This window comes from Chrysochloris asiatica, unplaced genomic scaffold (assembly GCF_000296735.1).
Source record: "Chrysochloris asiatica unplaced genomic scaffold, ChrAsi1.0 scaffold00183, whole genome shotgun sequence".
Lineage (NCBI taxonomy): Eukaryota > Metazoa > Chordata > Mammalia > Afrosoricida > Chrysochloridae > Chrysochloris > Chrysochloris asiatica.
The window spans coordinates 5,605,052-5,618,495 of record NW_006408701.1 but is presented as its reverse complement, the minus strand read 5'-3'; the positions used below and the strand labels follow the sequence as shown (position 1 = coordinate 5,618,495).

The 13,444-nt window shown below is 38.9% G+C and overlaps 1 protein-coding gene across 1 annotated transcript in view; it reads left to right on the top strand.

Annotated features, from left to right (window-relative positions):
* Positions 1-84: 84 nt before the first annotated feature.
* SLC6A14 (solute carrier family 6 (amino acid transporter), member 14) overlaps positions 85-13,444 on the top strand; it is a 38,902-nt gene continuing 25,542 nt past the window's right edge. The window contains exons 1-5 of the mRNA XM_006872117.1: positions 85-262; positions 1,466-1,631; positions 6,410-6,541; positions 10,114-10,278; positions 11,076-11,214. Coding sequence (XP_006872179.1) covers positions 215-262; positions 1,466-1,631; positions 6,410-6,541; positions 10,114-10,278; positions 11,076-11,214 — 650 coding nt within the window. The 5' untranslated portion in view covers positions 85-214. The remainder of the gene's footprint in view (positions 263-1,465; positions 1,632-6,409; positions 6,542-10,113; positions 10,279-11,075; positions 11,215-13,444) is intronic.

Below are 13,444 nucleotides of genomic sequence, written 5' to 3'. Positions count from 1 at the left end.
CTTACCTGGGGAAAAATCAGAGTCTCACTTTGGTCCCTTCCGGTAACTGACAGGACAGGGAGGGGGAGGGGAGAACTTCCTTCCATAAATGGTCCCACCCCTGGGCAAGGTGGATCACTCTGACAGGTAGGAACGAGGGAGTGTGCACCTGCCACCCGCCAAGCTCAGCCTGACTGTTAGCCTAAGAAGAGCAAGCTGAGGGAGTGAGAGGACCATGGACAACTTGAAGTGCCCCAGCTTCTTCAAGGGCAGGAGGAAGGAGGTAGGGGTCTGGGAACTGCGGGTGGTGTGGTGGGCCTGGGAAGGGAAAACTTGGGGGAGCAAAAGTGTTAGTTTTTGCTTTTTGTGGCTCTTCTTCATTCTCTACATCTGTTTAGCTGCCCTGAAGTATGTCTTAAGTGTTCTCAGAGAATTGAGGGAAAAGAGACAAATTCTTATTCCACAGTAATAGGATTTAGGGGCACCTCATCTTGGCCTTGGGTGGACCCTCAAGATCGGGTTCTGTGTCCCTCTCCAGACTGTGTCTAGCCTTTAGGCTATGTTGGAGTGAGACGGAACAACGCAATGAACTCACCAGACATAAGTCATTTTCTGTACCCCAAAGCAGCTAACAGGCTTGGGAGAGAACCTCAATCCCTCAGCCTCCTCCACCCCCCAAATGGAGAGACAGCTGCTCCACCTGGTGGGACAGGGTTATTAGTCTATGGTTTTCAGAAATGTACTGCTTTTGTTCCATGATAGGAAGATAAATGAAATTTTCCTTAATTCCAATTGCCCAAATGAAAAGGACTTTGTGAAATATTATTTTTCAGTAGATGCTATAGTTTATCTTTCCTCTCAAAGATCTGCTACAATCTCAAGAGTGTTGATTTTACCTAATTTGTTGCTAAGACAATTGTATTTGAAACCTGCTTTTTTATTCCTTCATTAAATGTTGAGCTTTGAAGGAAGAGAAAAGCAAGTTTCAAAACTACCAGCTGCGGAAGAAAGATGAGGCTGTCTGCTCCTATAAAGATTCACAGTCTCAGAAACCCTACGGAACACTTCGTTGTTCTACTCTGTCTTACCTACCGGGTGGCTGTGAGTCAGAATTGACTCAAGGCAGTGGGATGTCCTCCTAGTTTATATCCCCCTCAGGGTTGGCTGCAATATGTGACGGGTTCACTAAAATTTAGGTGATATCAGATAAAGGAGTAATAAAAATACCCACCTTTAGAACTTTTGTCATATCACCGGGTTAAAAGTTGTAAAGTAAAATCAGTCATCAGAAATTAGTTACCTCCCAAACTTTAGAAAGAGTTCCCTTTGGCTAAAGTTTCAAGATTTCTTCTTTTCTATTTCTCTCCTCCCTTCCTCTCTCCTCCTTTCCGTCTTTATCTTCTGCTATTCTATAGATTTGTTAAATTCTGATTTGGGGGAATATTTTATGATAGAAATACAATTTTTGTCATTTTCCCTTCCTCAGAAAGTGACGGCTTCATCTGAGAATTTCCATGTTGGTGAAAATGATGAGAATCAGGACCGTGGTAACTGGTCCAAAAAATCGGATTATCTTCTATCTATGGTTGGATATGCAGTGGGACTGGGAAATGTGTGGAGATTCCCATATCTGACCTACAACAATGGTGGAGGTATTCCTTTCCCCACCCCAGCTTCTTTTCTCTGTTGCTTTAAATGAGGTTCTGTTGGGCCTCTGAGGGTACTTTAAGAACTGAGGAAAGATACATGGTAGCTTAGGTTAGTGGGAGAATATTGATATGGGGAGAAGTGCCTGTGGAGAGGAAACAAACATTTTGGTAGCAAGCATAGTGGTTACGAGTCGGCCTGCTAACCTCAAGGTCAGCAGTTCGAAACTGCCAGTGGTTCCGCTGGAGAAAGATGAGACTTTATGCTCCTATTAAGATTTACAACCCCGGAAACCCGATGCAGGGTCTTTATGAGTCAGAACCGACTCCACGGCATACAACCACCACCAACCACGAGCTAGTTCAAGAGTCCTGGTGTGGCGCTGTAGGAAAAGCGATCCACCACAAGGTTGGTTTGAACTGCAAGGATGCTGGTTCAAACTCACCAGCCACTCCTTGGAAACCCTATACAGAGTCTCTGAGTTGGAACCAACTCAACAGGACTTTACAACTGTAACAACAACTAGTTCAAGTTAGTAAGCTGTTTGGCTTCATAGAATCCTTGGATGTAAACTAGATAAAGTTTTATATGTAACGCTTCTGAGCTTCTGGTTTGAGATCCTATGGAACCTTTATCTATGACATACTATTCTTAATTTATATATGTTGCTAAAATAGTTTGCTCATGTTCAACCTGTGCTTTGCTTAATTTATAGCTGAATCAAAGAAAAAGGCAAGGAAATCATGTTCTTTTAAGAAACACTCAACTACATTATTTGCATAAGTAGAATAAGGAATTAGATTTGAAAATGTATGCCTGAAAGGAGTTGATTAAAACGTAGTTAAAGGTTTAGTATTTAAAACTACATTATTCAGTCACATAGGTTTCAAATTGTATTGACCATATAGAAATCCTTCAAAAATGCTGTACAGTTTAGTTTAGAATTGTGGGTGTATTATTCCCTGCAAAACAACACTGTGTATACATTGTACACATTTAAGGTAGACTCAATTATAACAAAGAGAAAAAAAAAATTCTAAAGTGACACACAAAAGGAAACAAAATGAATTGCACAATTCTCTAGTAATGTTGAAACAACTTTTCATTTACACCATATTTGATTTACTTGTAATTACAGGTTATATTAGAATGTAGAGGTGACATGCCCTTATATTTCATAACTGTGAATCAGTGAAACTGTGTCACTATAATTATTTACCTTAGTACAATAGGATTTTTGTGGTGACATTTTAATCTTAAATTCCTATTGAATTGGTTGCATTAAACTATTCACACTGGCCTTCAGAGACTTAATGCTGTTTCTCAAACTCTGTAAATGTTGTTGTTGTTACTGTTCAGTGTGGTTGAGTTGGTTCTGACTTACAGTGATCCTGTACAGGGTTTCCAAGTAACAGATGGTGGGTTTGAATTGCCACCCCTTGTGGTTGTCCAGTGCTTGTCCTACAGCGTTAGTAGCATAAATTTCCCTATTTGGAGTCTCGGTTTTCAAATATAGGTTTGGTATATGTTATAGCTAGAAAATGAGTCCGAGGTCACAGTCTTCTTGGTGTGTACTTCCTAAGGCCCAGCCAGTATAGTAAGGAAAAGCAACCCTTTCCTGTTTGGTGTGCTCATATTTACTGTAGAAGTCCCTTATGACATGACATTTATAAGTACACGCAGTCGTCACCATAAATTCTTAGCTATGATATTAAATTTGTTTTAACAGAAGATTTTAAAACAGAGCCAAGGCAAAATACAGGTAGTATTGTTTATTGTATGGTGTTGTCTTTTTCATCATTTCTCTAAAAATTAATATACACAATTGACTCTCAGTACACAAATGACTCATCATTTGGGTAGTGGATGCTCTAGGCTCTCTCAGTTGCTTCTTTCTTTATTACCCAAGGGTAAGAGAAAAGCATGAAATTGAAATTTGCCAAATATTTATTTGTTGTTGTCAAGTGCCGTTGAGTGGGTTCCGACTCATAGAGACCCTATATAGGGTTTCTGAGGAGCAGCTGGTAAGCTTGAACTACCAACCTTGCAGTTCAAATGGTTTTGCAGTCTGATGCATTAACCCACAGCGCCACACCAGGACTCCAAATGTATATGTTGTTGTTGTTTTTATGTGCTGTGGAGTCAGTTTCGACTCATAGCAACCCTGTATAGGGTTTCCGAGGCTGTGAATCTTTACGGGAGCAGAAAGCCTCATCTTTCCCCCACAGAACAGCTGGTAGTTTCGAATTATATAGATAAGGTTAAAAATATAGCTAGGTTTGAGAAACTTTTGCTAACATATAGAAACATTTTTATCTGTAGATTTTTTATAATAGTTTATGAAGCAGAAGTTTCATGCTTTACTGTTTAGGTCAACAGTGATAATAATTTGTGTCTACTAGGTTATATTAAAGGATCCCTGGTAGCATAGTGGATTATGAGCTCGGCTGCTAACGGAAAGGTCAGTAGTTCAAATATACCAGTGGTTCCGTGGGAGAAAGATGATACTTTCTGCTCCCATAAAAATTTATAGGGAGGTGACTATGAGCCAGAACTGACTCGGTGGCACACAACCACCACCAACCAGGTTATATTAACAACTGATCAATTATAGTTATTATTGATAATAAAATACATGAAAAGGCATATAAAACAATGAAAGGAGTATTCAATTTTTTTTTTCCAGAACACCTGCCTATAATTGACTGGTAAAAGTTTGCTTATTATTGTATTTAAACAGGGATAGTTTGTATTTGTTTTTCTTCATATTTGTCCTTGGTAGGACTAAAGCTTCTATTAGTCATAGTAATGATGGTATGTATATTGCATCATCTACACAAACATATTTGTCCCTATCACCTAGTGACCTAGAGCGTTAGCAATAAAGTATAGTCACTTAGCTATGAGAATGTAACAAGTACTTATTGTCTCATTATTTTTAGTAGAATATAGTTTGAGGGATTAGAAAAACTGTAATTCTGAGGTTGGATGGTACAGTACCATAGTATGAAAATGTTATTGCTGGTTGCTATCCAGTGGATTCTGAATCATGGCGACATCATGTGACAAAGTAGAACTGCCCTATAGAGTTCTGGTGTGGCACTGTAGGATCAGCATGGGACTGTGCACCACAAGGTCAGCAGTTCAAACACACCAGCTGCTCCTCAGAAACCCTATGCAGGTTCGGTATAAGTCAGAACCAACGCAACAGCTCTTAAGAGCATCAACAATCTTTACTATAGGTTAAGCATTGGAGAGCAAGGTCGGTTTGCATTGCAAGGTAGGTAGTTCAAACTCAACGTTACTTAACGACAAATCTTTACAGAAGGGGCCCTGATTGTGCAGTGGTTACTAACAAACGTAGCTACTAACAAAAAGTCAGTGGTTTGAACCCACCCAGCTGCTATGCAGGAGAAAAATGTGGCAGTCTGTTTCTGTAAAGATAACAGCCTTGGATATCCTATGTGGCAGTTCTACCCTGTCACATGGGGTCACTATGAGTCAGTGGATTATAAACTATATGACAATGGGCTTGTTGCTGTTAAGTGCCGTCAAGTTGGTTCCAACCAACAGCGACCCTGTATAGGGTTTCCAATTTGAACCATCAACCTTGTAGTTCAAGCCAACTTTGCAGTCCAGCGAATTAACCCACAGCACCACACCAGGCTTAGTTTTTTTTTTTTTTTAATATTAATAAAAAATAGATGGCCAGGTTGTTTTTCCTGTAGAGGTAGGTAGCAGCTGAGTGCACAGGAGAAAAAATGCAGCATGGATACATGGAATTTGCATAATTCAAAGTCCGTTTTTATCCACTGACCACCACATTGTACTATTAAATCATTTTCCAAGACTTCTAGAGTTGTTTTTTTTTGTTTTTTGTTTTTTTTTTTTTAATCACTAACTTTAATATTCCATCCCTGCAATCTGGTAAAAGTTCTAATGAGCAACAATATGAACAATATGCCCTAAAAATGGGCAGAAAAAAGTCAAATTTTAAGACGTTTATTTTTTAAAAAGTGAGGCTTTACCATCTAAATGGAGAGGAATAAGTCCCTATGAAATTGAGAGACAAAGAAGAGAAATTAGCATTGATATGTGGCAGTGTCAAGTCTCCATAAGATAAGCATTGGACTTCTTCAAAGATCTAAAAGCCTTGGAAACCATTTACAGGATCATTATGAATTGAAACTGACTCTAGGGCTCTTACCAACAACAACAAATAGTATGTGCTACCCATTTTGCTAATTGTTTCACATTGGCTATGTAAATGAACCCTTGCCAGAAACTGATGATGTAGTATTGTTCTTCCTTTGGAAGTTAGGAAATTGCCCCAGGGAGAATTTTAATTTTGTTGCTTTTGACTCTTAAAACCTTCTGTAGATTACTTTTTATAGGCTATTGTTTTTCATATGTCCATCAACCTCATTCAAGCCCAAACTAAACCCTTTGTCATCAATTGGGGTCCAACTCATAGCAACCCTATCTAGGGCTCGGTAGAACTAACTTCTTCTTAGGGTCAAGACTCCTCTTTTGAGGAGCAGGAGCAGTTAGGGGGTTTAACCCACAGCATCACCAGGGCTCCCGATTAACAACCCCATTTTATAGATGAGAAATCTAAGGTTTAGAGAATCAGCTACTTTATTACACAGCAAGTAATGAATTTGAGACCCAAACCCAGCACTCTCTAAGTCCACTACATCAGGATGCTTTTAAAAATATATTCTGCTGATTGTTCAAGTGTCACCAAGATTTTGAGATGTATTTGTGCCTTTTTCTTTTTCAGGTGCCTTCTTGATACCTTATACGCTTATGCTAGCCTTGGCTGGTTTACCTTTATTCTTCTTAGAGTGTTCATTGGGACAGTTTGCTAGCTTAGGTCCCGTTTCAGTTTGGAGGATTCTTCCATTGTTTCAAGGTTGGTACATAGTGTTTTTTTAATTGTTTATTTCTCATTGGTCTATTTGTTCTGTCCTCACTATATGGACGAAAAATGCATTTAGCATTTTAACACACTACAACTTATCATCCAGCACCAATCTGACTTACTCCATGTTTGTAATTAGTCTAATTCAGGCCATTTTTTGCCCTGTTCCTTGCCCCTGCCTCTATAGAATTTTTATAACTTTCTGTATTGCACAACAACAAGTATGTTGTGTTTGACCATATAGACAATTCTGCCTGCTTGTGTGTTACACATGCTACTCTTATGTTTTATCTGATTGTTCTATGGTGTTTATGTTGTGACTTGAGTAATAGAAAGTACCTGGAAAAGTGTGTCACTCTCCCACAGTGTGCATCTCAGTGTGTAAGTTTTTACTAAGACAGCCTGTGATGCTGTCTGAACTCACCACTGATGCCACCTTCTAAAACATCTCCTTTTTCTCTCTAACTGTGAGTTGGTGAATTTGACCAATCCAGAGCACGAACCCTCATTAGGGATAACAAAATTGGCACCCAACAAACTAGCCCTGGTTCCATCTCCCTAAGAACTGGACTCCAGGATAGACCCAGGGCGAGAGATGGTGCACCCCTCTCTTGGTTTCTGGAGGCTCCTCTACCTATGATGGGAGAATATTCAATGATGGGAGTTGACTCCACAGGGCTAAGTCCTTGAGGGAAAAAGAGAATCTAAAATACAAAACAAAAACTGGTGGGTATATTGACAATAGATAGTAAAGTCCCTGTAAAAATTAGAGGAGTGTGGAATCCCCTAAACCTCTGAATCTGAAAAAGGAATCAGTCAGGCTGGGACCAGTGTTCCTTACCAGATTGTTTGCACTGGCCAGAAACCGAGTCTGGTGATTATAATACTATTTTACAATTAGATTTGTTTTATTACAAAAGTAACAAACACAATGAGAAGATGTCTGAGGAATGACAAAGCAAACACAAAAAACAAACTTCACTTTTAGCTTGAAAAGCTCTTCGGAGATCTACTATCTTTAACTACATGTAAAAACAATTACGTTATTCAGATACATGTAGTACTGGACTACAAGAGAAAGATGAGGCTTTCTGCTCCAGTAAAGATTTGCAGGTTCCGAAACCCGCAGTGAGACGGAATTGACTCTATGGCAGTGAGTTTTGTTTTGTTTGGGGTATTCTATGTAAAAGACATTAATATTTATTCACTTAAGTATCACAAGTCATTAAGGCCTCAGAGTGTATCTCTTTTTTCAAATACCAAGAACATTGTTTAGATTTGAGTGTTAATAACCAAATATATTATGGTTATATCAGTGAGATCACTTATGCAAATGCTTATATTAAGCTCCCTGGCAATGCTGTATGATAAATACTGGACTGTTAGATATGGGATTGGCAGTTCAAACCCACCAGCCACTCCATGGGAGAAAGATGAGGCTTTCTGCTACCATAAAGATTTACAGCTTCAGAAACCCTATGAGTCCGAATTAACTCTGTGGCAGTGGATTTAGTTTTTGTTGTTGTTGTTTGGATGAGTTTTTGCTTTGTGACACCATGGAAAGTCCTACTTCCCCTGCCAACTTTACAGGGGAATTTTGTTCTATTGGCCACTGGCCCAGTCTCTACTATCCAACACTTAGCAAAGGCCTGTAGACAAAAGAAAACCCAAACTAACAAAAGTTGTGTTAATGTCAACCAACTTTTGAATCAAGATGGGGGAAAAAATCAGTTAATTAAGACTCATGCTTCAAAGGAGTAAAATGTGAAACTTATTAGAGTACTTTATAGTTGGTTCTGACTCATAGTGACCCCGTATAGGCTACTTGAGGCTATAAATCTTTGTTGTTATTGTTAAGTGCCCTTGAGTTCACTCCGACCCACAGTGACCCTGTATAGGGTTCCCGATGAGTGGCTGGTGAGATTGAATCAACGATCCTGACTTTGCAGTACAGCGCATTAACTAACCCACAGCACCACACCAGGACAGGAGTAGAAAGCCTCAGAATGGCTACTAGATTTGAACTGCTGACCTTGTGGTTAGCAGCCCACTATGCTACCAAGACTCCTTTTGAACCCTTATTAAGAGTAACAAAATTAAGGCAAACAGGCATGCATTGTTCTTTTCCTCTATAGTTCACCACTGTAGTATTTAAAAATCAAATTTATATTTTTATCTCTGGTTTTTAAGGAGCTCTGGTAGCGTAGTGCTTATGAATTGGGCTGCTAACCTCTCAGGGTCAGCAGTTTGAAAACTACCAGTTCCACGGGAAAAAGATGAGGCTTTCTGCTCCCATAAAGATTTACAACCTCAGAAACCCTGTACCAGGGTCGCTATGAGTCGGAACTGGCTCCATGGCACATAACAACAACAAATGTGTCTTGGATGGGGGGATGGACTTATGGAGGACATTAGAGAAGATTGCATGGGTATCATTATTTTATCCTTTCACATTCCCTTGGCACACAGTCCTGTTGGGCATCCACTCCATGGCTCTGACTTTTTTTTTCTACTTCCTACGTAGTCATTGCCTTACTATTTTTGCAGATTTTTCACAATGACTGGTTCACAAAAGTTGAACCAGGTCACTGTTTTTCTAAGATGCTCCTAGTAGAATAGGGCACTAGTGAAGTGAAAAACAAAACAACAAAAGCCTTAATTGTGATTAAAAACCACATTAGCCTTCTGTCTGAAAAGTAGATATCTTTTTGGTATGTACTAGCTGCTGTAAACCATCTGTAAAAGCTTCAGTGGGACATCACAAATGAACTCAAATTGAGATGAATAGAATATTGTGGTAGAATATTGGAAAAGGTACCTCGAAAGCTAGTCGCAAGCAGAAGAGTTACATTTAGTATTTTAAATTGCATTTTGCAATCATTGAATAAAGAAATTTTGGAACTTCAAAGAATTGTCGGATCATTTATATAGGGATTTGTAAAAATATCATGCAGAGCTCTTTCAAAATATTAATTTAGACACTTAGTCTTCTCCCCATCAAAATGTTGGTTTATAGATGAAGACACAACATTCATTAAATAATTGGATTGTTGTTGTTGTTGAGCTTATAATAGTGCCCACTCTGACAAGAATTTATATACAGAATAAGGAACTGTAACGGGCATTGTTTTGTTTTTTTTTTTTTCACTATGTGAATCTTGGTCTTCTGCCATTGGCCTTAAGACTCTTTTCTAATCAACTGAAAAACTCTCCCAAAAAAGCAATCATCAAAATCATTTTAAATTTGAGAAGCAAGAGCTCTGGTAGTGTAGTGGTTACAAATCGGGTTGCGAACCGCAAGGTCAGCAGTTCGAAATTACCAGCTGTTCATGTGAGAAGGATGAGACTTTCTGCTCCCATAAAGATTTACAGCCTTGGAAACCCTGTAAAAGGTCGCTATGAGTTGGAACCGACTCCACGGCACATAACAACAACAACTTCTCCCCAAACTGTTATCTGAAATAGGCTTTTTTCAGAGATTTTGTGAAACTGGAGGTGTAACTTTTCATGATTTAGCCAAGAAAAATGAGTTTTGATTGTATTTGAATTGTTCTCTTTTCCAGGTGTGGGAATTACGATGGTCTTGATATCTATTTTTGTGACCATTTATTATAACGTCATAATTGCCTATAGTCTTTACTACATGTTTGCTTCTTTTCGAAGTCAACTACCATGGGCAAATTGTTCTCCTTCTTGGGCAGATGAACACTGTAGCAGATCGCCTATAGGTAAAAATATTTGTGTTTTAAAAAAATATTGTATAAACTGCATCATCTTTTTACATATTCGAAATAAGCTTAAAATAATCAATTCTCTAGGCAGTTTAGGTGAAATTTCATGTAAGTCGCAGGTCATTGGAGAAAGCAGAATAAGGCATGTATATCTTGAAAATGGATTAAGACAGCATGTTCATCTGAAGGCAGTCTGCAAGGCTAAAGCATGCTTAGTGTAGTATTCATTGTAGGCTCAAAGCATGGGCCAGAGAGAAAGAAGAAAGTGACAAAGTGATACACAGAGAAAGGCACATTGGCAGCATGTCTTAGGAGATAGTAAGTGGGCTATATGATATGTTGCTAATCTTCAGGGTCATATAGCTTCAACATTGCAGATTAACAGTCTAGGGTTGCCTCTGCATACTAGAGAATTAATTTATAAAGACTTAGCACTTCTTAAGAATTTAAAGGTATCACTTCATCAATATAGATGAAATAAATTCATATACTAAAAATGAGAACATGAAATCTCAACAAAAACCATTGTTAATATGTAGCTGTTATTACTATAAACAATCACAGTTTAAAGGGACAGATATTTTCATACTCATCTCCAGCTTAGTGTAGTAGTAGAGATTTCAGATGTTAAATACACCTGTCTTATTCTATATTTGTAAGATTTCTACCTTACCTTCCCCAAGGAAGAATTTAGACAGTAATTTAAAGATTTAGCCGTATTTTCCCCAAGAAAGTCTTCTTCTAAAACTAATTATGTATCTGTGCTTGTGTGTATTTTCTTACATCATTTTTAGTAACTCGCTGTAACGTGAGCATAAAACCTGATGAGATCATTGAAGTCAATAAAAGTTGGGTAGACCTCAACAATTTTACCTGCATCAATGGAAGTCAGGTTTATGAGCCAGGACAGCTTCCCAGCGAACAATATTGGAAGTAAGTACACGAAATGATCTGCTTCTTAGCACGTGGTATTAACAAGTTTTTATAAACGACAACAAAAAATATTGATCAGCTCCTTTCATAGCCAAACAGGAAAAAAGGGAGATCAGGGTAGATTACACTTCACTTTACTCAAATGTTTACCAATCTTGCATGAGTAGTTGCTGTTGAATGCCATTGAGTGAATTCTAATTCATAGTGACCCATGTGACAGAGTTTGAAACATCCCACAGAGTTTTCTAGGCTTTTGGGGAGCATAGTTTCAGGTCTTTTTTTCCCATGGAGTCACTGGTTGGTTCCACCCCTTGGTTGTTGTTGTTGTTAGCTGCCATTGAGTCAGTACCAACCCTGGAGACCTTATGCACAACAGAACGAAACACTGCCCGATCCTGGGCCAACCTCACTACTGTTGCCACGCTTGAGCCATCGATAAGTATGTCACCTGGCCATTCCAGCTCATTGGGGGTCTTCCTCTTTTTTTCGGACCCTCCAACTTACCAAACATGATATCCTTCTCCAGTGACTGGTTCCTCCTGACAGTATGTCCAAAGTATGAGAGACGAATTTTGGCCATCCTGGCCTCCAAGGAGCACTCTAGCTGCACTTCTTCCAAAATGGACCTATTGATCCTTTTGGCAGCCCATGGAATTTTCAATACTCTCCTCCAACACCATAACTCAAAAGCATCAATTTTTCTATGGTCTTCCTTATTCATTGTCCAGCTTTCACATGCATATGAGGTTATTGAAAATACCATGGCTTGGGTCAGGCGCACCTTAGTCCTCAAGCTGCATCCTTTGCTCTTCAACACTTTAAAAAGGTCTTGTGCAGCAGATTTGCCTAACACAATATGTTGTTTGATTTCTTGACTGCTGCTTCCATAAGTGTTGATAGTTGACCCAAGAAGAATGAAATCCTTGACACTTCAATCTTTTCTCCATTGATAAGAATGTTGTTTATTGGTCCAGTGGTGAGGATTTTTGTTTTCTTTACGTTGAGTTGCAATCCATACAGAAGGCTGTGCTCTTTGATCTTCATCAGTAAATGTTTTAAGTCTTCTTCGCTTTCAGCAAGCAAGGTTGTATCATCTGCATACCGCAGGTTGTTAATGAGTCTTCCTCCAATCCTGATACCATGTTTTTCTTCATATATCCCAGCTTCTTGGATTATTTGCTCAGCATACAGGTTGAATAAGTATAGTGAAAGAATACAACCCTGTCACACACCTTTCTTAATTTTAAACCATTCAGTGTTCCCATGTTCTGTTTAAACAACTGCCTCCTGGTCCAGGTACAGATTCCTCATGAGCACAATTAAGTGTTCCGGAATACTCATACTTCGCAATGTTGTGCATAGCTTGTCATGATTCATACAATGGAAAGGCTTTGCGTGGTCAATAAAGCACAGGTAAACATCTTTCTGATATTCTCTGCTTTCAGCCAAGATCCATCGGACATCAGCAATGATATCCCTTGTTCCACAGCCTCTTCTGAATCTGGCTTGAACCTGTTGAAGTTGTCTGTCAATGCATGCTTGCAGCCATTTCTGTATTACCTTCAGTAAAACTTTACTCACATGGGATATCAAAGATATTCTCAAGATTTCTGCATTCCGTTGGATCACCTCTCTTTGCTATGGGCACAAATATGGGATCTCTTCCAATCAGTCTGCCAGATAGTTGTCTTCCAAATTTCTTGGCATAGATGAGTGTCTCCTGTGCCGCCTCACTTTCTTGAAAGATTTCAATTTTTATTTCATCAATTCCTGGTGCCTTGTTCTTTGCCAATTCCTTCAATGCAGGCTATCTCCTTCAGTATAATTGGCTCTTGTAACGGTTGAACATGAAACATTTCTTTTTGGTACAGTGACTCTGCATATTCCTTCCATCTTCTTTTGATGTTTTCTGTATCATTCAATAATTTTCCCAGACAATCTTTCAATAACGAAAGTTGAGGCTTGAATTTTTTCTTCAGTTCCCCCAGCTTGAGGAATGCTGAGCGTGTACTTCCTTCTTGGTTTTCTGATTCCAGATCTTTACACATTTAGTTGTAATATTTGGCTTTATCTTCTCCAGCTGATCTTTGAACTTTTCTGTTCAGCTCTTGCACCTCCTCATTTCTTCCATTTGCTTTAGCATCTCTATGCTGGAGAGCACGTGTCAGTGTCTCTTCTGACATCCATTTTGACCTTTTCCTTCTTTCTTGTCTTCTTAATGACTTTTTGC